Source organism: Vipera berus, assembly GCF_964194415.1.
Source record: "Vipera berus genome assembly, chromosome: 17".
In the NCBI taxonomy this organism is placed as follows: Eukaryota; Metazoa; Chordata; class Lepidosauria; order Squamata; family Viperidae; genus Vipera; species Vipera berus.
The window spans coordinates 6504435-6527953 of NC_138220.1; the positions used below are offsets into that span (position 1 = coordinate 6504435).

The 23519-nt window shown below is 45.4% G+C and overlaps 2 protein-coding genes across 2 annotated transcripts in view; one reads left to right on the forward strand and one right to left on the reverse strand.

Annotated features, from left to right (window-relative positions):
- CAPZB (capping actin protein of muscle Z-line subunit beta) overlaps positions 1 to 12222 on the reverse strand; it is a 96933-nt gene extending 84711 nt beyond the window's left edge. Inside the window, exon 1 of the mRNA XM_081341503.1 lies at positions 12203 to 12222. The gene's annotated coding sequence lies outside the window, so the exon portion shown is untranslated. The remainder of the gene's footprint in view (positions 1 to 12202) is intronic.
- Positions 8076 to 19530, forward strand: LOC308675761 (neuroblastoma suppressor of tumorigenicity 1-like; the record flags this gene model as incomplete). Its single annotated transcript, XM_081341284.1, has 4 exons — positions 8076 to 8223; positions 16557 to 16745; positions 18368 to 18479; positions 19279 to 19530. Exons 2-4 carry the CDS (start codon positions 16579 to 16581, stop codon positions 19528 to 19530), a joined length of 531 nt encoding a protein of 176 aa, XP_081197410.1. The 5' UTR covers positions 8076 to 8223; positions 16557 to 16578.
- Positions 19531 to 23519: the final 3989 nt, after the last annotated feature.

Consider the following 23519-nt stretch of genomic DNA (forward strand, 5'->3'; position numbering starts at 1 on the left):
TCGGAAGGGACTTTGGAGGTCATCTAGTCCAACCCCCTGCTCGAGCAGGAGGACCTATCTCAGACAAGTGACCGTCTACAGTCTCTTCTTAAAAAACCTCCAGGGATGGAGCGCCCGCGATTTCTGGTGGCCAGCTGTTCCACCGGTTAATTGTCCTCACCGTCGGGATGTACCTCCTTGATGTCTTTGGAACGTCGCAAGCTTTGCTTTCAAGGAAGGAAGAGCAGGAAAAGTTCATCCTTCGTCCCTTCCTTTTCGCCAGCTGGGAACTGCATTCCCTTTAACGGGCAGTCCTCGACTTGACGACCGCAACGCTAAGCGAGACCTTTGTTTAACCCAGACGGCTTTGGATGGCGCCGCCCGGGGCAGGAGAGTCGTCAGCACCGCAGCGCTCCAGGCATGCTCGAGCGGCCATCCTTTCGTTTGCGGCAGGCCTCCTCAACCTCGGCAACTTTGAAGACTTGTGGACTTCAACTCCCAGGATTCCTCAGCCAGGTTTCTGGCTGAGGAATTCTGGGAGTTGAAGTCCACAAGTCTTAAAAGCTGCCACGGTTGAGGAGGGCTGGTTTACAGGCTGACCCTGCCAGGAAAACAGGGCAAGGGCAGGGATGGATCACTCCCGGCGGAGACACGGCAGCTGGACGTTCAGAAACGGGCCCTTCTCGGCACGGGAGGGGAAAGTCCAGCGATGGGAAAAATAATCCCTCTCCTCTCCCGCTTAAGGTCCCCGAAGGAATGTTCGCTTCGGTCCCCGCGCTCATCTGGCAACGATCACATTTTCCCTCCTTCTCTTTTCCCCCTCTCCCTTCTTCTTCCTTTCATCTCTCCTTCCCCGTTGAGATCCGTTGAAGCCCCCGACAGGGTGCTGGATGCCCAGAGGGAAAGCAAAGTTGGGGTGGGTGGGGGTGTGTGCGTTTTGCGTGATCCCCCAGGGCCGACTCCTGTGTTTGCACACTCGGCCAAACCACACGGCTTCTCCGGTTTCTGCCGCCTTCGGTCCGGCTCCAATTAGCTCCAGAGGGCTGCGGGATGGGTGTGGGTTGCAGGTGGCATGGGTCATCTCCCCCCCACCCTGCACGCAAACACTCCACTTCTCTGTCTGCCTGGTGCACCATCCCAGAATGCTCCCTGTAGGGACCAGCACTGATGATGTTCCCTAGTTGGGTCATGAAACGTCTGCAAGAAAAGAAGCAAGCTCAGAGAGCAGCAAGGACCCCCACGGTCCTCCTCCTCTTCCTCCTCTCCCTTTGTAGCACTGATGATGTTCCCTAGTTGGGTCATGAAACGTCTGAAAGAAAACTACAAGGCTCAGAGAGCACCAAGGACCCCATAATCCTCTTCCTCCTCTCCACAAACCCGTTTCCTTCTGGCACGGATAACGTTACCTCGTTGGGTCATGAAACATCTGCAAGAAAGCAGCCAGGCTCAGAGAGAAGCAAGGACCCCACAATCCTCCTCCTCCTCTTCCTCTCTAGCACTGATGACGTTACCCAGTTGGGTCATGCAACGTCTGCAAGAAAGCCACCCAGCTCAGAGAGTACCAAGAACCCCATAATCCTCTTCCTCCTCTCCACAAACCCCAGTTCCCTTCTGTCACTGAAGATGTTACTTAGTTGGGTCATGAAATGTCTGCAGGAAAACCACCCAGCTCAGAGAGCACCAAGAACCCCATAATCCTCTTCCTCCTCTCCACAAACCCCAGTTCCCTTCTGTCACTGAAGATGTTACTTAGTTGGGTCATGAAATGTCTGCAGGAAAACCACCCAGCTCAGAGAGCACCAAGGACCCCATAATCCTCTTCCTCCTCTCCACAAACCCCAGTTCTCTTCTGGCACTGATGATGTTACTTAGTTGGGTCATGAAACGTCTGCAGGAAAACCACCCAGCTCAGAGAGCACCAAGGACCCCATAATCCTCTTCCTCCTCTCCACAAACCCCAGTTCCCTTCTGGCACGGATGATGTTACCTCGTTGGGTAATGAAACGTCTGCAAGAAAACTACAAGGCTCAGAGAGAACCAAGGACCCCACAGTCGTCCTCCTCCTCCCTTCTAGCACTGATGACGTTACCTAGTCAGGTCATGCAACGTCTGCAAGAAAGCCACCCAGCTCAGAGAGAACCAAGGACCCCACAGTCCTCCTCTTCCTCCCTTCTAGCATTGATGATGTTCCCTAGTTGGGTCAGGAAACGTCAGCAGGGAAACCACCCAGCTCAGAGAGCAGCGAGGACCCCCTCATTTCAACCCCGAGCTGCAAATATCCCCCTTTAATTAAGCGGACCCAGATTGTTGGGGGCAATTAAGCTGACTTTGTAACAATGCCGCTTGGGTGTGTGTGTGTGAAAGCCCTAATAAGCAGGCATATACATAGAAGGAAGGCTACTGCGAAGCTTGTAAGCCGCCCTGAGTCTTCGGAGAAGGGCGGGATATAAATGGAATTTAAATAAATAAATAAATAAAATAATTAGCTCCCCGCAGGCCGCGACGGTGAGTCCACAAAAGCAGCCGTTCTGCCCGGCTGTTTCCCCAACCGCTAAAGCTGGCCCAGTTACAGGCGGTCCTCAACTTAACCGCAGTTCGTTTAGTGACCCGAGTGAGAAGGCACCGGGAAAAAAGAAAAACTGACCGGATGACCGTTTTTCACACTTAGCGGCCGTTGCAGCCTGCCCTGGTCACATGACCGAACTCCAGACGCTTGGTAGCTGACTTGATGACGGTCGCCGCGGCGTCCTCTGATGCCCTTTTGCGACCTTTCTGGAAAGCCAAATCAACGGGGGAAAGCCGTTTCGCTTAACAACCAAAGTGAACTGCAGGGATTCTCTGAACACGCGTGGTACGACAGGTTGTAGAACAAAAAAAAGGGCAAAATTCGCTTAACAGTTCTCTCGCTTGGCAACAGAAAATTTGGGGGCTCTGTTCCAGTCGTAAGCCGAGGATCACCTGTGCTGTAGTTGGCGACACAGGGAGGTTCTGATTCGACCGGTTATGGCTTCTGGCCTATCTCTGCACAATCCCATCTCTCTCTCTTTTTTTTTTTTTTAAACCTTGTGGCAGTGAGTCTCCCTGGAGAAATAACAAAATTTTATTTATTTTTTATTTTATTTTAATTCCATTTATATCCTGCCCTTCTCCGAAGACTCAGGGCGGCTTACAAACTTAGCAGTAGCCTTCATTCTATGTATATGCCTGCTTATTAGGGCTTTCACACACACCCCAAGCGGCATTATTACAAAGTCAGCTTATTGCCCCCAACAATCTGGGTCCTCATTTTACCTACCTGGGAAGGATGGAAGGCTGAGTCAACCTTGAGCCTGGTGGGACTCGAACCTGCACTGATTGCAGGCAGCTGGTGTTCCTTAAGGAGGCATTAGCCCACTGCTCCACCAAGAAATAACAGTGAGGGCAATTAACCAGCGGAACCGCTTGCCTCCAGAAATCGTGGGCGCGCTGGAGGTTCTTCTTAAGAAGAGACTGGACAGTCACCTGTCTGAGATGGTGTAGGTTCTCCCGCTTAAGGAGGGGGCTGGACTAGAAGACCTCCGAGGTCCCTTCCAGCTGTACTCTGTTCTAAACAACGGTCGGAGGTGGTGGTTCACTCCACGCAAGGAGAAAAGGCGCACAGCTCGGTGTAAGCAACCATCTGCAGGCAAAAGGCAAAATCTTTGCAAAAATCCCAAGACTGCAGAGCAGAATCCCAGCAGCCAGAAAAGAGCGACGGAGACCGTCTTCCAAGATGGGGTGGGAGTCGGGCCGTAAAGCAAAAGAGTCCCCGAACAGGGACTCCAACAGAGACACTCCAGAAGCAGCTGCCTGGGGAAAGGAGAGGCACAGTTAGGATGCTGCTGTAAAGGACTTCATTGTTCTATCTGTAGCTCTCTCTATATTCTATTCTATTCTATTCCGTTCCATTCCATATTTTCTATTCTATTCTATTCTATTCCATATTCTATTCTATTCTATTCTATTCTATTCTATTCTGTTCTGTTCTGTTCTATTCTATTCTATTCTATTCTATTCTATTCTATTCTATTCTATTCTATTCTATTCTATTCTATTCCGTTATGTTCTGTTCTATTCTATTCTGCTCTATTCTGTTCCGTTCCATATTTTCTATTCTATTCTATTCTATTCTATTCTATTCTATTCTATTCTATTCTATTCTATTCTATTCCATATTTTCTATTCTATTCTATACTATTCTAAATTCTCTATTCTATTCCGTATTCTATTCTGTTCTATTCTATTCTATTCTATTCTATTCTATTCTATTCTATTCTATTCTATTCTATTCTATTCTATTCTATTCTATCCATATTTTCTATTCTATTCTATACTATTCTAAATTCTCTATTCTATTCCGTATTCTATTCTGTTCTATTCTATTCTATTCTATTCTATTCTATTCTATTCTATTCTATTCTATTCTATTCTATTCCATATTTTCTATTCTATTCTATACTATTCTAAATTCTCTATTCTATTCCGTATTCTATTCTGTTCTATTCTATTCTATTCTATTCTATTCTATTCTATTCTATTCTATTCTATTCTATTCTATTCTAGTATTTCCTATTCTATTCTATTCTATTCTATTCTATTCTATTCTATTCTGTTCTGTTCTGTTCTATTCTATTCTATTCTATTCTATTCTATTCTATTCTATTCTATTCTATTCTATTCTATTCTAGTATTTCCTATTCTATTCTATTCTATTCTATTCTATTCTATTCTATTCTATTCTATTCTATTCTATTCTATTCTATTCTATTCTATTCTATTCTATTCCGTTATGTTCTGTTCTATTCTATTCTGCTCTATTCTGTTCCGTTCCATATTTTCTATTCTATTCTATTCTATTCTATTCTATTCTATTCTATTCTATTCTATTCTATTCTATTCTATTCTATTCTATTCCATATTTTCTATTCTATTCTATACTATTCTAAATTCTCTATTCTATTCCGTATTCTATTCTGTTCTATTCTATTCTATTCTATTCTATTCTATTCTATTCTATTCTATTCTATTCTATTCTATTCTATTCCATATTTTCTATTCTATTCTATACTATTCTAAATTCTCTATTCTATTCCGTATTCTATTCTGTTCTATTCTATTCTATTCTATTCTATTCTATTCTATTCTATTCTATTCTATTCTATTCTATTCCATATTTTCTATTCTATTCTATACTATTCTAAATTCTCTATTCTATTCCGTATTCTATTCTATTCTATTCTATTCTATTCTATTCTATTCTATTCTATTCTATTCTATTCTATTCTATTCTATTCTATTCTGTATTTCCTATTCTATTCTATTCTATTCTATTCTATTCTATTCTATTCTATTCTATTCTATTCTATTCTATTCTATTCTATTCTATTCTATTCTATTCTATTCTATTCTATGGCCAGGTTTGGGCAGCTGAGGGCAGGCAGTGGACAGTGACCTGGTGGGCACCTCTTCTGCCCTCTGGCCACCCCCAGCTGGCCTCTTCACCCCTGTCCTAAACGGCTGAAGGCCCCAAATTCAAGCTTGGGAAAGAAAAGGATCTTTGCTGCACGAAGCATCTGCCACGTGCCAAGGGGTAGCCAGTGCCACCCACGAGGTGGGTGCTCAGAGACGTGAGTCAGATCAAACTGGGCACATCATTTACAATAGCTCTGCTGCGGGCGCCCTGCTTTCTCTCTCTCTCTTGCTTCCAGTCTGAGATTTGGCTTTCTGGCTCAAATCTCGCCGGAGTGAGTTAGAAATTCTGTTTTTTTGGCAGCATGTTAAAAGCGCTTCAGAAAATCAGCCCCGTGTGTGCGAGAACACAAGCCCCGCTGGCAGAGCATCGGTGCAAAATCTGTCCCCTGTGCTGTGACTCAGGTAGACCGCTCCTGGATTTGCAGGCTCAATTGCCACTTGGATTTTATTTATTTCTACTTGCCAAGCCCAGAAGCAGGGGTCCTCCTAGTTGCCTTATGGGGTGGTGTATTTAGCAGAGAGAGTTCTAGGGATATTTTTTTAGCCATTCCCAGATAATAGGGGGCAGGGGGGGGAAGGAAATACCTGAAACTTTAGCAACCCCACATGCAGAATTATTGCAAATTTAGAGGTAGACTGCCTCTAAAACAGGGAGGATCCATTTGGTCCCGAAGCTCGGTTGCTTTGATCGAAATACTCCCAGCTAGTGCATAGTGTCTTAGAAAGAAAAGTGACTTTAAAAAAAAATACATACATAAATCTCTCCGTGGCCTTTTTATCTAAACAGGGGTATAATTGTGGGTGCTCCAAAACTGGATTTTTTTTAAAAAGAAGTGTCTGGGCAGTGTCCCAAATGGTATAAGGCGGCGGTGGGGGGGGTGGTCCTCAACTGTGGCAACTTTAAGACTTGTGGACTTCAACTCTCAGAATTGAATTCTGGGAATTGAAGTCCCCAATTCCCCGGTATAAGGCCTCCTGCTGGAGCCAGGGGGCTGGACTAGATGACCTCCAAGTTCCCTTCAAGCTCTGTGATTCTATTCTCTGAGCTCCTTCCGTGCCAGTCTGAGAAAAGAAAAGAAAGCTCCACAAATTATCCTTTTTTTTTAAAAAAAAACCCTCCTTTCTTTAAAATTAAAAATAATAATCAGAGGCTCTCCGCCACCCCCCCCCCACAAAAAAAAAAGGATGCGGGAGGAAGGGGGAAAGCTGATATCCCAAGAAACGAAGCAGCTGAGGTTTGCATTCCGGGCCTCAGCAAACCAGATCTGCCCCCCCCCTCCCCGCCGCCCGGCTGCATTCCAAAGAACTAGCCCAGATGTTCTCCCCAGCCCTTGCCAGAGTTCACACATGCCAGCCGGGCCCTTTGTGCAATCCGGTCCTGGCCACGGGGCAGAACCGGGCAAGGCTGCGTGCCGGAAGAGACGGGGTGGGGGGGTGGGTGCCTAACTTCCCCGCCGGGTGCCCGAATGCGCAAGGAGCAGGATATCAATCCGGGTGGGCAGGAGGAGGGGAGGGGATGCCCACCCGTCTCCCGGGCACCCAGGTGTGGCTTGGAAGCGCGGAGGGATGCCTCTCGCACCCACGCCAGTGTCTTGCTCTGTCTTGACATGTTCCAGCTCTGGCACTCAACCAGGTTCCGGGAGCCGAGAATGCAAGCTACCAGGCCAACTCTTGAGCTAAAACAGGCTTTCCCGCCTCCACGGCGCTCACCCAAAGCCCAGGTCGCCCTGCCCTCGCTTGATTCCCCTTGGGCACCCACCCACCCTCAAGCGCAAGGCACCTTCCGTGGGTGCAAGGCTGGCCGTCTGTTTCCCCACTGCGAGGTTCTGCTTAAGGGTCAAGGTTGAAACCTGGGCAGCGGCTTTCCTAGAAGGGGCCAAGCCCCCCCACACACACACCACCGTCCCTGAGACGAGATCTAAGACCAACAGATCCAGTTTAGATCTCCAGGGCTCTTGGGCACCACCGGTCTGGCCCGTCTTTCAGGCCTGAATCTTTTCATCCGAGTGGAACGCAACACCCACAAAGAAGGACACCAAGGCAATAAAGGTAGGCTTGCCTCTAAATCTGGTGTGTGTGTGTGTGTGTGTGTGTTTCTCAATAAGGCTGACACCCCCTCCTCCCCTCTCCAGCCACAGGTTTTCGCAGCGTATCTGGAGGGTGCAGAATCTGGCAACTTGTAATTATTTTTTGCTTTTCTTCCCAAACTCGGCTCATTCTTGCCTCTCGGAAATATAACCATCTCTAGGCAAGATGCTTTAAAAGTCTCTTTTTTTTTTAATTCCCTTCCTCTTCCTGACCTGACAGGAGCCAGAGAAGCTGAAAGGAAGAGATGGAGGAGGAGGAGGAGGAGGAGGAGGAGGAGGAGGAGGAGGAGGAGGAGGAGGAGAAATGAGGCTGACTTATAAGCCAGCGTCCTCCACTTGAGGGACGAACAGATTTAAACTCTGCCTTAAGATGCTGCAACGACTTCTGAACAGCTCTGTCTTCTGCCTCCGTTTTGCTTTCAAAACCCAACTTTTTCCCCTTCTACCTCAACTGCTCCAGCCTGCAGGAGCTTTGTGATTTGTGTGTGTGTGTGTGTGTGTGTGTGTGTGTCCGTTTCTGGATCTTTTTGGACAATTTTAGGTTTTTTTGTTTTTCTCCTGCGGCTGGCTTTTTTTTTACACCGAGAAGGTTGTTCCCAGAGGAGAGATTAAAAAAATTACTCAGAATTGACTGAAAGTTCGGATCTCTCTGCAATTAACACGGAAAGTAAGTTGGGTTTGTGTGTGTGTGTGGGGGGGTTGGTTTGTTTGTTTTTGGAGGTTCGGCTGCTAATTGTCTCCCTTCTTCCTCTCCCACCCTTTTGGCTTTTTCTTATAATCCTGGGATGCTTTAGCAAACATAAACTTTCACAGATTTTATCAGACACGGACTTTTACGCCTGGATTTTGAGCTGTGCTCCCGTGGACCTGATTGGATAAACCTGTTTTAATCTTTGGCTGCTGCAAGATCTTTTTTTTAATTATTTTTACGGGATTCAAACTCGTGTTCCAAAGGGTGAGTTGATTTTTTTCAAAAATCCTTTTCAAAATAACCCATCCACCTTCAGGTTGACACACCCGCTCTGCAGGATTTCAATGCCTGAAATCTAAGCTAGGACCAGAAAGAAAGGTGTTTCTTTCTTTTTTTTTTAAATACTGTAAATAAATAAATAAATCCTTAAGTAGAAGATGTAATTGATCTGACCACAGGCTGTCTTCGGTTTTTTTTTGTTTTTGGGTGTGTGTGTGTGTGGTAAATGCTTCAACCTGTTTGTGGATTCAGCCTCCTGTTTCCTATGGTGACTTACAGGATCCACGAACACAGCTCAAGTCACACATGAGCGTTTAGCGGTTTTTGCAACTCCTTTACGGAGCTTCCAAACTTTAAAAGGAAACAAATGTGAAATTCCACATTGTGTGCCCAAAGGGAGATGCGGCCGGCCCCTCTTGCGTTTCAAAAATTCATCACTTACAATTTATGTTTCTGCACAACGGCAGCCAGGAGAGCTGCTTTATTATTATTATTATTATTATTATTATTATTATTATTATTATTATTATTATTATTATTATTATTATTATTATTATTGCTATTATTATTATTATTATTGCTATTATTATTATTATTATTATTATTATTATTGCTATTATTATTATTATTATTATTATTAATTATTATTCCATTATTTCTATTTTGTCTCTGGAAAAAAAACACGGTTTGGAACAGGAAGTTTTAGTCCCTTGTCTTTGGTGTAAACATTCACACACCTTGTTTTCTCCTGGATGGTGGGTGTGTTTACTTGGGGTGTCAATCAGGGATTCACCTAGAAAGGCATATAAAGCTATAAATGTACTGGCAATTCCAAAAGATTGTGCTGGATGGGGGGAGGGGGGCACTAGCAATTGGCCAATTATTTCCCCCTGTGCCAGGCAGCAAAAGCCCAAAGATGCTAGTCCACAAGATAATAATAATTCTTCAAGGCCCCCCCTCCTGTTTCCAAGGGGTTGTGTGGAAGGGGGGCAAACTTGTGTCTCTTTGCCACTTATCAAGACCAGATATTTTTTAAATGCTCCCCCCACCACCCCACGCATACACTTTCTTCCCTCTTATCCTCCACAGTGATGGATGGTTTGAAAGAGGAGAAATCTTAGGAAATAAATCAATTACAGATGAGAAACGTGCTGGAGGGAACCAGTTTTTTTTTGCAGCCATTAAAATATTTCCATCTGTCTTTCCTCGATCCTCTCTCGCTGCTTAGAACAAAAAGGAAAGGATCCGTGAAAAAATCCCAGTCTGGAAATGTTTTTTAGGAAGATCTTCTTCTAATCTTTTCTCCTCTCTCTCTCTCTCTCTCTCTCTCTCTCTCTCTCTCTCTCTCTCTCTCTCTCTCTCTCTCTCTCTCTCTCTCTCTCTCTCTCTCTCTCTCTCTCTCATTGTTGATTAAGAATGAAAAAAATGTATTAATTTGGGCCTGGCTTTGAATATCTGAAGGGAAAAAAATCTACATCTTTGAACAAGGAGAAGACAAACTTGTCTTTTTAATGTTAAAAAAATGAAGTTAAAACATTGCGTGTGTTTAAAAAAAACAATTCTGCGCTTCCTACCCAAAGGGACTTTTTTTTTTTTAAAAAAAACCTATTATTACTTCTGTTGAAAATGAACATTTATTTGGGCTAGACTGGTTAAAAAGTTCCTTACTGTTCTACGGCGATTCCAAATAATTTGATCACCCAATTTGCTTCATTAGAGATTTACACCATTAATATAACATCGCCCTGGACATTCTAGGCAGCGGCTGTTATTATCCACTTAAAGAGAACCAGATCAAGAAATGCTCAGCCAGGGAACAACTTCAACGAGTTTTTCTTTCCTTTTCTTCCCTTAAATCTGAGGAAAAACACAAGTTGGACCAGCCAAGCAAACGAAGCAACCCGTGAAGTCTCTTTCTTTAAAAGACGGGACGGGAACCCCATTTAAAATCATTCCACGGTTTGAAACCAATCCGTCACACGTAGCCCCTTTTCACTTTGCTCTCCCAGCACTGGGGTGGTGAACTGATTATGGGAGGTAGACTACCCCTGGATAGGAAGGCTCTACTTTTTTTTTTTTGTCCTGCTTCTGTATCTGGCCTCTTTAAAGGGGGCAACTAAAGCAAAACAAGACACCCCCTTGGTTTTTAAAGGAGCCACTCCGATGGGAAAGCAAGAATTCTTTAAAGCGACAACCCGAAGCTTTTAAGCGGATTCTTAAGACTTTGGAGGGAGGGGAGTGCGTGTGTGTGTGCGCGGGGGGGGGCTTCTAAAAAGTCTCCCCACCATCTCAGTTACAAGAAGCTCTTTCTTCTCCCCTCTGATTTCTTCCACCCTAATACATAGAATGAAGGCTACTGCTAAGCTTGTAAGCCGCCCTGAGTCTTCGGAGAAGGGCGGGATATAAATGGAATTAAAATAAAAATAAATAAATAAATCTTTGGCTTTCCCACTGAAGAGAAGCTTTGGGTTCGTTTTTTTACGATTTTGGGCTTTTTCCAATCCGAAAGCGTGTCATCCGAAAGCGTGTCCCGTCTTGCTTCCCTTGAGAAGCCAAACCGGATCAGGCCAGGTTAGGACTTGGAGAGACAGCTGGTGGGAATATCCCACGATCCCTGCTCCACTCCCAGGATCTGGGATAGCACAATGGGAGGCTATGCATGGTTAGCTGGGTGGGGTCTGTCTCTTCTGAAGCTAACCTCGATTGCTCCCGCCCTGTGATCCTGGTTTGGGAGGAAAGAGGGCACCTGTCTCCAAAGCAGCCATGACTGCGGTGGCCTTTTGGAGGGTCTCGAAGGACACAGAAGGCGCAAACCAAGTTAGGAGCAAGCAGACTTCTACAAGTTTTCCTCCAAAGCTCTCGGCCTCTTGGTGGTTCTAGCAAAGAGATCTAACATCTAATGCGCCCTGCGTGCCAGCAGCTCAAATCTTTTCCATGCATGCTCTCGGGGTAAAATCCTGCAGCTCTGTGAACAGGTTAAAACGGTTTTGATTCCCATGTGTCTTTGGACCCACTTTGCCAATCGTGGCTGCCCCTTTGAGTAGGGAAGAAGGCTTTATATCTCTGAGGTTCGGTGGCTTTTTAAAATACAATTAAGATGCAGTTGCGATTTTTATTTTTATTTTTGGTCTTGGCTGATGAGATGTTGCGTGCCACAGAGAGCCCATTAAGACAGATCGCACACACTAGAAGTGAACACTCAAAATCCATAAATAAATTCCCCCTCGTTACCCATAATTGAAGGAGAAAATATTTGCTCTCTGCTTGCTGTTTTTATACCTGCATCCTGGTTTTTTTGTGTGCTTGTAATAATACAGCTGCTAGCAATGTCTCTATTACCGGAGGGGAAAAAAAAATCATTAATTTACGGCTAAACAGAACTTACGTTTTCGAAGTTTATTTGTTGCAAAGACGGAAGATTTGGGTGTAGTCTTATTGGTAGGCTAAGGAAGAGGTGGCTTTGCTTTCAAATTTACAACTCTTGCCAATTCCTCTTGGAGTGTCTCTTTCTCTCGGTTTTCTGGAAATAAAGGCTGCAAAATTCTCTTTTCAACAGTTTAGCAGGATCCCACCTGCTGTCTACTAAAAGAGGGGGGGGAAAAATCATCCTGTTTGGAATCTAGGATTTTGGCACCTTTGTTTTTCTCCTCTAGGCTGGGCTATTCATCGGAATGTTTTCTTTTTTTTCCTTTTTTTCCTGAAAAAGCCAGGGATTGGGGAAGGGCAAAATATGTAGGTCCATTTTAAGAAAGAAAGAAAAAAAAAGGTCCTCTTTTTTGTCTGCTGGCATTGGAGTCCATCGTGCTCAGCCTGCTGCCCAAACGAGATAATTGCAGCTTTAAATCGCCAAGATGGAAAATAATTTGAACTGTTGATGCTAACAGCATCTCTGCAAAGATGCAGGTATTCTTGCTTGAGCAGTGGGCTGGACTAGAAGACCTCCAAGGTCCCTTCCAGCTTCTATTCTATTCTATTCTATTCTATTCTATTCTATTCTATTCTATTCTATTCTATTCTATTTTCTATTCTGTTCTATTCTATTCTATTCTATTTTCTATTCTATTCTATTCTATTTTCTATTCTATTCTATTCTATTCTATTCTATTCTATTCTATTCTATTCTATTCTATTCTATTTTCTATTCTATTCTATTTTCTATTCTATTCTATTCTATTCTATTCTATTTTCTATTCTATTCTATTCTATTCTATTCTATTCTATTCTATTTTCTATTCTATTCTATTTTCTATTCTATTCTATTCTATTCTATTCTATTCTATTTTCTATTCTATTCTATTTTCTATTCTATTCTATTCTATTCTATTCTATTCTATTCTATTCTATTCTATTCTATTTTCTATTCTATTCTATTCTATTCTATTCTATTCTATTCTATTCTATTCTATTCTATTCTATTTTCTATTCTATTCTATTTTCTATTCTATTCTATTCTATTCTATTCTATTCTATTCTATTCTATTCTATTCTATTCTATTTTCTATTCTATTCTATTCTATTCTATTCTATTCTATTCTATTTTCTATTCTATTCTATTTTCTATTCTATTCTATTCTATTCTATTCTATTCTATTCTATTCTATTCTATTCTATTCTATTCTATTCTATTCTATTCTATTCTATTCTATTCTATTCTATTCTATTCCATTCCATTGCATCTCTCTCTATTCTATTCTATTCTATTCTATTCTATTCTATTCTATTCTATTCTGTTCTGTTCTGTTCTGTTCTGTTCTGTTCTGTTCTGTTCTGTTCTGTTCTCCAGCCTTACCTAGAGAAAAGCTTGGCTCTTCTTTAGCTTTGTGCACTTCAGAAGATTTGTGCAAAGTCACCAACAAATCATTCTTATTTCCCACCCAGCAAAAAATCGGAGCAGGGCTGCATAACGCTCCTATCCAAGTATTCCATTCACTCCCAGATCCAGTCTACGCTCCGAAATGTTCTGTGCTGCTTTTGATTCCCTGTTGGCATCTTTAATCTTTGCCCTAATTTCGTTTGGCTTGGCAGGCTGCACCCCCTCGGCCCCACCCTCAGGAGGAGCGACCTCGCTCAGCTCCGAAAGCAGAATTACGTCTTTTTCCAAATGCAGGGAACAGGGTTAGAGAGGCCAGAGCAATAAATTAAAAAGATGTAAATGGGCTGAATGGGTTCACCACAGGGGACTCCAGACCGATGCATTTGTTCCGCCTATAATTACAGCATGCATACCTTAACTAATGTATTCTATGTGAGTTATTGTATAAAGGAAGACTTTGACACAGGCAGGCGTCTTGTCGGTCTACCTGTTTATCATCTTCTGTTAATGAATCTTGTTTGGCTTCCTGAAATCACACCGATATGGGGTGGGTGGGATCTGCTGAGACTTCCTTCGTTTTCCTAGGATTTTTGATAAGTCAGGGAAATTTATTTCCCTTTACATAAATTAAAACTAAAGTCTGGCTTGATTTAATCTCAGTTCTCTGGCGAATTCACAGAGACATCCCCCGTGTTTTTCTTTAAAGCATTTATCCAATCCTCCTGCTTGGCATGCTTTCTGCAAATCCCTGTCCTGCCCAAAATCCTTGCCAATTTCTTTGGGATCCACCATTCAAAGCAGATTTTTTTTAATAATAATAATAATAATAATAATAATTATTATTATTATTATTATTATTATTATTATTATTATTATTATTATTATTATCATTATTATTGTCGAGATCAGTCCAATAAGGATCAGCTCACCATTAGGGCTTCGCCATTACTCTAGAAGGAGTTTGCCAGCACCTTTTCCTGGCTAAGAAAAGTTCATTAAAATTGCGCCTTCTTTCACGAGCTGCGTTAAAAATTGCCAACTCACCTAAGTCGTCTGAAACAATTCTGAACTGCTTCTCCGGATAAAAAGGTCGATTGCTGGGTTGGGTCTGGTTCTGGTATTTTCTCAAACTGTTTGGCTCCGTATCCACGAATCGCAGCCATGTATAGAATAGAGAAAACGGGAAAATGTTTACAAGTGGTCCTTGACTTACAGCAGCTCACTTAGGGACGGTTAAAGTTACGACGTCACTGAAAAAAGTGGCTTATGTCTCTTTTTCACGCTGATGACCGCGGCAACATCCCTGAGGTCATGCGATTTGCATTCAGATGCTTGGGAGCCGATTCATACCTATGACCGTTGATGTGCCCCAAGGTCCTGGGATCCCCTTTTGTCAATGGGGAAAGTCAGATCCACTTAACAACCATCGTACTAACTTACCAACTTGCACTGATTCACTTAACAACTGTGGCGAGAAAGGTCGTAAAATCGGGCACAACTCAACTCACTTAACAAATTTCTCATTTAGCAACATAAATTTTGGGCTCGACCGTGGTCGTACGTTGAGGACCACGACTGCACTTAAATCAGCGCCACCATGTTGTGGGTGATCTTCCCAAATAAATAACGATGCTCAAAAAAAATCTTGCTTAAGGCTTTTTCCCAAACCTTTTGAAGTACTGTATTATTATTTTGTTTTGCACTGTCACAAAAAGAGCATTAATCATTATGGAAATAATGCCAAGTAATAGCAGAGGAAGGTGGAAAGGTTTAGAAATATTTTATTCCACCTAAGGATAAAATGCAGATAATATCTTTGGCCAAGAAACGTAATTTCTCTGTAATCATTAGGCAGTTTTGCATCACTTATCAACTTCCCAGAAGGAAGACTTATTTTTGAGATGGAAAATTTAGGTCACAGTGGGAAAATGTTCACAGATCCATAACAGGTTGCTAAAGGAAGGGCACGGCTGAATTTTTCCTTGGACGAGTCACCACCAGGAAATCTCAACAATATAGTTTGGGAAGTCAAAGTTCACAGAATAACCTAAGCCAAACCTATATTTTTGCCGAAAAGACAACATGGATATTTCCAGGAAGACAACACAGAATTTGTATTTTTCACTTTTGATTTCTTTATCTTTACTTTTTTAAAACCAAACTTTGCGAAAAATCCATAAAACTGGATTATCAACTTGCCTTTCCCTACAGTGACCCCTGCTGGCCACATTCTACATTGCAGACTTTCCCCCTCTTCGCGGTATAAGCATTTGAATTACAGTGGAAAATTCAATTTCAATCAAATAATTTGACTCTGGTCTTCTAAGCCCTTTCTTGGAATAATTCCCTTAAAAAATTCTTCAAGAAAAATGGAAAATTCTTCCATTTTTTTTAACAAAACCCCCCAAATTAAGTATTGCTTTATTTTTTTATTTTAAAAATGCAATTTTCTTTGGATTGCATCTATTTTATTTATACTGCTTTGGGGGGTGGGGTGTGTGCATTTTTATCTCTAGCTAAGCTGCTTAATAGAGTGTTCGATTTATGCAGAATGTCTTCAGATGCAGAAATACAACAAGTTCTCGTTATGGACCGCATTCTTTATTTCTTTTTCTTTTTAACAATTCCAGTTCTCAATGAGAGGCTGAACACTCTCTCTAGAAATGTGGAATTTTTTTTTTTTAAAAAAAATAGAATAGTCTTGTGGTTAAAATACGAGTAGTTCTCAACTGACAAGTTCACTTAGTGACAAGTTCAAAGTTACAACGGCACCGGGAAAAATGACTTCTGACCATTTTTCACACTTAACGACCGTTCCAGCATCCCCGTGGTCATGCGATCAAAATGCGGACACTGGGCAACTGACTCATATTTACAACGGTCGCAGCGTCCCGCGGGGGGGGGGGCGGGGTGTGTCCCGTGATCCCCTTTTGCGACCTTCTGACAACGGGGAAGCCCAGTTACGAACTTAAACCGGGTTACTGACTTAACAAACCGCAGTGATTCACTTAACTGTGGCAAGAAGGGTTTTAAGATGGGGCGAAACCCGCTTAACAACCGTCTCGCTTAGCCCCAGAAATGTTGGGCCCGTTGTGGTCGTAAGTCAAGGACTTTTTGAAACAGGCAACTACTGGCAGAGCGCCAGATTGGAGGGGGAGGGAGAATGTTTTTTTTTTCCCCTAATCATTTAAAAAAGTTCATTTCCACCCACTTCTAGGTTTCCGCTGGTGGCAGCCAGGATGCTGAGGCTTCTGCTGGGCGCGTTCTTCCCCTGCCTGAGCTTAGCGGCCCCGTTTCATATTAACAAACTCACCCTCTTTCCGGATAAGAACGCCTGGTGCGAGGCGAAGAACATCACCCAGATTATCAGCCACGAAGGATGCAATTCGGTAGCCATCCAAAACAGGTACGGATAATGGCTCGGCCACGGAATCCCACCTTCCCTTTTAGGCCTGACGGCCCGCAGCGGCTCTCTTTGTCCCGTTGAGGGGCTCAACATTGTGGGGGCTGCAACATCGGAGGCTTTGAAGAAAAAGAGACTGGGCCAGGGGTAGGCGACCTTGGCTCTTTTATGACTGGCGGACTTCAACTCCCAGAATTCCTCAAGCCAGCATGGGGGAACTATGGCCCCTTTATGAGTTGCGGACTTCAACTCCCAGAATTCCTCAAGCCAGCATGGGGGAACTATGGCCCCCCATCATGGCTTGTGGACTTCAATTCCCAGAATTCCTCAGCCAGCATGGGGGAACTATGGCTTCATGACCCATGGACTTCAACTCCCAGAATTTATGAGCCAGCATGGGGAAACTATGGTCCCTTCATGACCCATGGACCAACTCCCAGAATTCCTCAGCCAGCATGGGGGAACTATGGCCCCTTCATGACTGGTGGACTTCAACTCCCAGAATTCCTCAGCCAGCATGAGGGAACTATGGCTCCCTTTGTGACTCACGGACTTTAACTCCCAGAATTCCTGAGCCAGCATGGGGGAACTATGGCCCCTTCATGACTCGTGGACTTCAACTCCCAGAATTCCTGAGCCGGCTCTGCGGGACTGGGCTGTCATCTGTCTGGAATGGTATAAAATGGGTCCCAAGGATGCTTTTTTCCCACGAGGCCACTGGACTTCCTCGTTTTTCTTGGAAGACCTTTCGCTTCTCATCCGAGAAGCTTCTTCAGCTCTGACTGGATGGTCCTTCCCTGCCTCACCCTCCACTCAAGAGCCCGATGAAGCTTCTTCGGAGGAGAAGCGAAAGGTCTTCAAAGAAAAACCAAGAAAGTCCATTAGCCGCCTGAAAAAAGCATCGTTGGGGACAACTATGTACTGAGAATCTCCGTGCGCAGTTATCGGGTCACCCGCTTGAGCAGGGGGTTGGACTAGAAGACCTCCGAGGGTCCCTTCCAACTTTGTTACTCTGTTCAAATTTGGACAGCGATGCCTCTTTCTGCTGGCTTTCCTTGAGAAGTGTTAAGGAATTTGATGTGCAGAGGTCTCCTTGTGCTACCAAAGAGTTGCACAGACAAGGAAGGGTACTGAGAGCAGTAAGAGTCACACACAGGGGTACACTGAGTTGTAAAAGCAAAAAGTAGCTTACTTTGAGGTGGTGTAAAAACAGTAATAGTAGAGATCAGTGAATTCAGAGAGAGAGAGAGAGAGAAGCTACGTTCCTAGCTTCCTCTTATGGCCATGAGAACACTTACACACCCATTGGCCAATTAACTTCTTAAAGTCATAGCATTATGGTTAATATATTTTCAACCCAACATTGTAGGCTAACACCATATGCCTAACAAGAAGGACGCCCAGGTGAGCCCCTCAGGGCTGGTGGTAACTGGAGTCTTTTAAAAATCCCCCCCCCCCACTCCAAAGACCTGGAGCACTTCGATCTGTGCCGCGCCAACGCAAACTGCCTCCGAGATGCCCGCCTGTGCGCAACAGGCAAGAGCCAGGACACCGGGCTCCGCCACAATATATTCCTAATTCCTTCTCCCTCCTCCTCCTCCTCCTCTTCCTCCCCCCTCCTCCAGGGCCTGCATGGGTCAGTGCTTCAGCTACAGCGTCCCCAAGACTCTGCCACAGTCCACGGAGTCCCTGGTGCATTGCGATTCCTGCATGCCCTCTACCATCCAGTGGGAAATTGTGAGTCTCTGCGTCTTGTTCCCGGCAGAAAGGGTTGCGGGTTGCACAAAGGGGTGCCCGTTTGGCAACACGCGGTCCTTCCCTTTACGGTGAGGCGGGAGGGAGGGTGGCCGGGCGTGCTAAGGAGGGTGGGGAAAATCCAGCTGGGGCAGATTAAGGAGAAGTGTGTGTGTGTGTGGGGGGGGAAAATAACCCCAGGTTTGGTCACCACGATGTAAAAAAGATGTTGAGACTCTGGAAAGGGTGCAGAGAAGAGCAACGAAGATGATCGGGGGACCGGAGGCTAAAACATATAAGGAATGGTTGCTGGAATTGGGTCTGTCCAGTTTAATAAAGAGAAGGACAAGGGGTGGGGACATGATAGCAGTCTTCCAGTATCTCAGGGGCGGCCCCAAAGAAGAGGGAGTCAAGCTCTTCTCCAAAGCCCCTGAAGGCAGGACGAGAAGCAACGGATGGAAACTAGTTAAGGAGAGAAGCAACCCAGAACTAAGGAGAAACTTCCTGACAGTCAGAACAATTAACCAGTGGAACAACCTGCCTCCAGAGGCGGCGAATGCTCCAACACTGGAAGTTTTTAAGAAGAGACTGGACAGCCATTTGCCTGAAATGGTGTAGGGTTTCCTGCCCGAGCAGGGGGTTGGACTAGATGACCTCCAAGGTCCCTTACAATTTATTATTAAAGTGCGTAGGTTTGCAGAGGAGAATCCGGTGCTTTTAAAGACAGGTTTGGAGCCGTGAGCCCACGGCCAAGGACGGGGATCTTTCACAGCTCCTGATCTTCCCTCCTTCTCCCCGCCAGATTTCGCTGGACTGCGCCCTCAATCGCACGCCCCGGGTGGAGAAGCTGGTGGAGAAAATCTTGCACTGCAACTGCCACGCCTGTGAGGACCAGACCCCCTACCTGAAGCGCGAAATCAGAATCCACCCCGGCGTCACCAACGTCCCCCACCTCCCGGAGGGCAAAGCTGCCGAGCCGCCTCCCCAACCTCATAAGGCCCATGCCCACCCTCGGAAAGCCCATGCCCAGCCTCAGAAGGCCACTCAGGACTGAACTTCCATTCGAAGCCCCCACCCCCTCGATTTCTCTCCCTCCCTCCCTCCCTCACCCCCCTTTCTCTCTCCTCTCTCAAGCCTCCATCCTGCCACAAGGATCCAAGGAGCCCGTTTGCCCCCCCAGGAGAGAACAGGGGGGAAAAAAAGCAGGGCTTGGAAGCGGGGTGGGGTGGGGAGGGGAAATGTCTGGATTTGGGGGTGGGGTGGGGGTGCAAGACCGTGTTGGGAGGATGAAGAAGCAAAGACACCGACTGGAGAACGGAAAGGCCTTTTCCTGCCAAGGCGGAGTCACCGTCGCCAGCTCGGCAGAGGGACCCATTTTGATTCACCGGCGGAGGGTCTGCGCTTCCAGATTTGGGGGAGGTGCTGAACCTGGGAGGTTGCCAAGAAAGGAGCCGTCTCCTTTCTCTTCGTTCCGACAGCCTTGCCCACAAGCAGGGAGAAGAAACACAGATTTTCTCGCCACGTCCCATGGGAACACGGGACTTCCCCCTATATATAAATATATATGTATATAGGTAAAGGTTCCCCCGCACATGCGTGCTAGTCGTTTCCGACTCTAGGGGCCGCTGCTCATCTCTGTTTCAAAGCCGAAGAGCCAGCGCTTGTCCGAGGACGTCTCCGTGGTCACGTGGCCGGCATGACTAGACGCCAAAGGCGCACGGAACGCTGTTACCTTCCCACCGGAGTGGTCCCTATTTTTCTACTTGCATTTTTACGTGCTTTCGAACTGCTAGGTTGGCAGAAGCTGGGACGGGTAACAGGCGCTCACTCTGCTACGCGGCACTCGGGATTCGACCCGCCAAACTGCCGACCTTCTGATCGACAAGCTCAGCGTCCTAACGCACGGAGCCACCGTGGGCGAAGACCAGGAAAAGGGGCCGAGAAGAAGGAAACCACGATAACCGCGGTTTAAATCCTGGGACAATCTTGCTTCTGAAGCTTTCTTCATGGCTTCTTGTTGGCCGTGTAGGGATGGGAGTTGTATTCCAGAACTTCTGGAGGACACTGTCCAGGACTCAGGGCTAGGCAACCTGGGCTCTTTTATGACTCGTGGACTTCAACTCCCAGAATTCCTGAGCCAGCCACGCTGAGGGGAAAGGGAGAGGTTTCCAAAGCTGAGCCATGCTGGCTAAGGAATTCTGGGAGTTGAAGTCCACGAGTCATGAAGGGGGCCATAGTTCCCCCATGGCTGGCTCAGGAATTCTGGGAGGTGAAGTCCACGAGTCATGAAGGGGCCATAGTTCCCCCATGCCGGCTCAGGAATTCTGGGAGTTGAAGTCCACGAGTCATGAAGGGGCCATAGTTCCCCCGTGGTGGCTGAGGAATTCTGGGAGTTGAAGTCCTCAAGTCATGAAGGGGCCATAGTTCCCCCGTGGTGGCTGAGGAATTCTGGGAGTTGAAGTCCACGAGTCATGAAGGGGCCATAGTTCTCCCATGCTGGCTCAGGAATTCTGGGAGTTGAAGTCCACGAGTCATGAAGGGGCCATAGTTCCCCCGTGGTGGCTGAGGAATTCTGGGAGTCGAAGTCCACGAGTCATGAAGGGGCCATAGTTCCCCCGTGGTGGCTGAGGAATTCTGGGAGTTGAAGTCCACGAGTCATGAAGGGGCCATAGTTCCCCCGTGGTGGCTGAGGAATTCTGGGAGTTGAAGTCCACGAGTCATGAAGGGGCCATAGTTCCCCCGTGGTGGCTGAGGAATTCTGGGAGTCGAAGTCCACGAGTCATGAAGGGGCCATAGTTCCCCCGTGGTGGCTCAGGAATTCTGGGAGTTGAAGTCCACGAGTCATAAAAGAGCCCAGGTTGCCTAGCCCTGGTCCAGGTCATCTACCTGTGCTTTTGGTCTTCAGCTCATGCTGCCCAGATAACTTGCCTCCTGTTTTTCTCAATCAAAATGAGGCCGAGTTGCAACTCCCATTATGGGTGAGCAGGACACGATCCACGCAGTGCACACGCAATCTCTTGAAAACAGCCATCTCTGCCACGGGTCGACTCACCTTGGTCGGAAAGAGGGGGGGGGAAAGGTTCTTTTGCAGCTGAGCCTTTGATCCTGCTTGATCTGATACCGAAGTTGACGCCATTTGGGGACGCAACCCCACATTTTCACTCTTGGGGGCAGGGGGGGGGGGAGACAGGGCTGTGGGGATAAGGACAGCGGTGCGATTCAAAATAGGTGAAACACCGGTTCTCTGCGTGGATGCCGCTTCCGGAAGTCGGTTCTGGGCCCGAGCGACAAAAAATTAGCTACCGGTTCTGCCGAAGCGGTGCGAACCGGCTGAATCCCACCACCAAGCTCTTTTTTCTTTGGAGGAACTGCTGGTTGCTTGGATCCACGAAAACCCAGCCACGTTTTAGAAGCCGACAGTCCCCGTCTTACAGCAGGTTGAATTCCTGCCCCGGGTCCCCTGTGTTTAACCCTCCATTTCTGGTCTTCCAGATCAGACTTTACTTCCAAGTAGCACTTTAGCAAGCCAACCAAGGCGCGGAGAACATCTGGGATTTTTCTGGGAAACGAGAGGGAAGAAAGAGGAATTTCAACTTGTTTGCTCTTGGCCATTTTGAACCACATGAGCCCACCCAAAATAAGAATGAAATCCTTCTGCTTGCTTGCAGGCGTTGGCATTCCTTCGGAACGGACCTGGGCTGTGTGGTGTCCGAAAAGACGGTCGTTTTTTCTCTCTCTCGACGTTTTTGTCTTAAATCTTGAACACAGAGCTTACAAAAGGGCCTTGCACAAACCCGCCCTTCTATTTCCTAAGCCAGGGAAGCTTCGGAGGCATTCACTCATGCACACCCACTGTATATTTTTTTTTACCTATGTAGTTGTCGCCTCTGCCAACATCACCTTAAATAAATTAGATTGAACTTTTGCAGTCCTCGACCTTGCTTTTTTTTCTTTTTAACAAAGCAATTTGTGGGTTCCTTTGGAGGCACCGGAACAAGGACTCCAAAATGTGGCGGCTGCAGCAGAGAAATCCCACTTTGAAACACCAAAGTCTCCGTTTTTCCCCCCAAATTCACGACATTCCATAGTAGTAAGTGAAAATTTTCCGGGACGCTGTTCACACAGATCCACGAGGAGTCAAATAATAATAATAATAATAATAATAATAATAATAATAATAATAATAATAATAATAATAATAATAATAATAATAATAATTATTATTATTATTATTATTATTATTATTATTATTATTATTATTATTATTATTATTATTATTATTATTATTTTATTTGTATACCGCCCTTCTCCCGAAGGACTCAGGGCGGTGAACAGGGCAATAAATACTAAAATACAAAAATACAAAATAGGCTGAATGCATTTTAAAATAAAAACCAAAGTTTTTTTTTTAAAGAATCTGGAGAAGGGGAAAATTGCACTCTGCAAAATGTGCAATTTTTTTTCACACCCCCCCCCCCTCTCTTAGAAGATAGCAAAATGGTAGGAGAGTCAAAATAGTCTCCTGCGTTTTGCACGGTCCAGCCGGCTGCAGAAATGCAGAAAACCATCGAAAGCCAGTGAGATAATTGGTTCTTTGCTTCACAGGGGAAAAAAAGGACTATTTTTGAGACTTTTGTGTGGGTGGGGGAAAAAAAAATATCTCAGCAGGTTAGACCCTGCTGGTTAAACACCTTGTTAAATAGGAATGCTTCTCCGTGAATTGTCTCCAAAAGGAGGGGGGCCCAGTAGCTTGCTGGCCCCCCTCCCTCCCCGCTGAGGCTTCTGTCTCTTGCAAAGGTTTTTTTTTTTTGCAAAACAGCGGATGGAAAGGCTGCGGGTTCAGGTCTGTACAGGCAATCCTCCGCGGAACGGCCGCAACTGAGCCAACGTTTCTGCGAAGTGAGTTTTGCCCCATCTTACGATCTTTCTTGCCGCCGTCGTTAACTGAGTCACTGCAGTTGTTTTAAGTTAGTAACGCGGTTATGAAGTGAATCAGGCTTTCCCCGCTGAGTTTGCCGGTCGGTAAGGCCGCAAAACGGGATC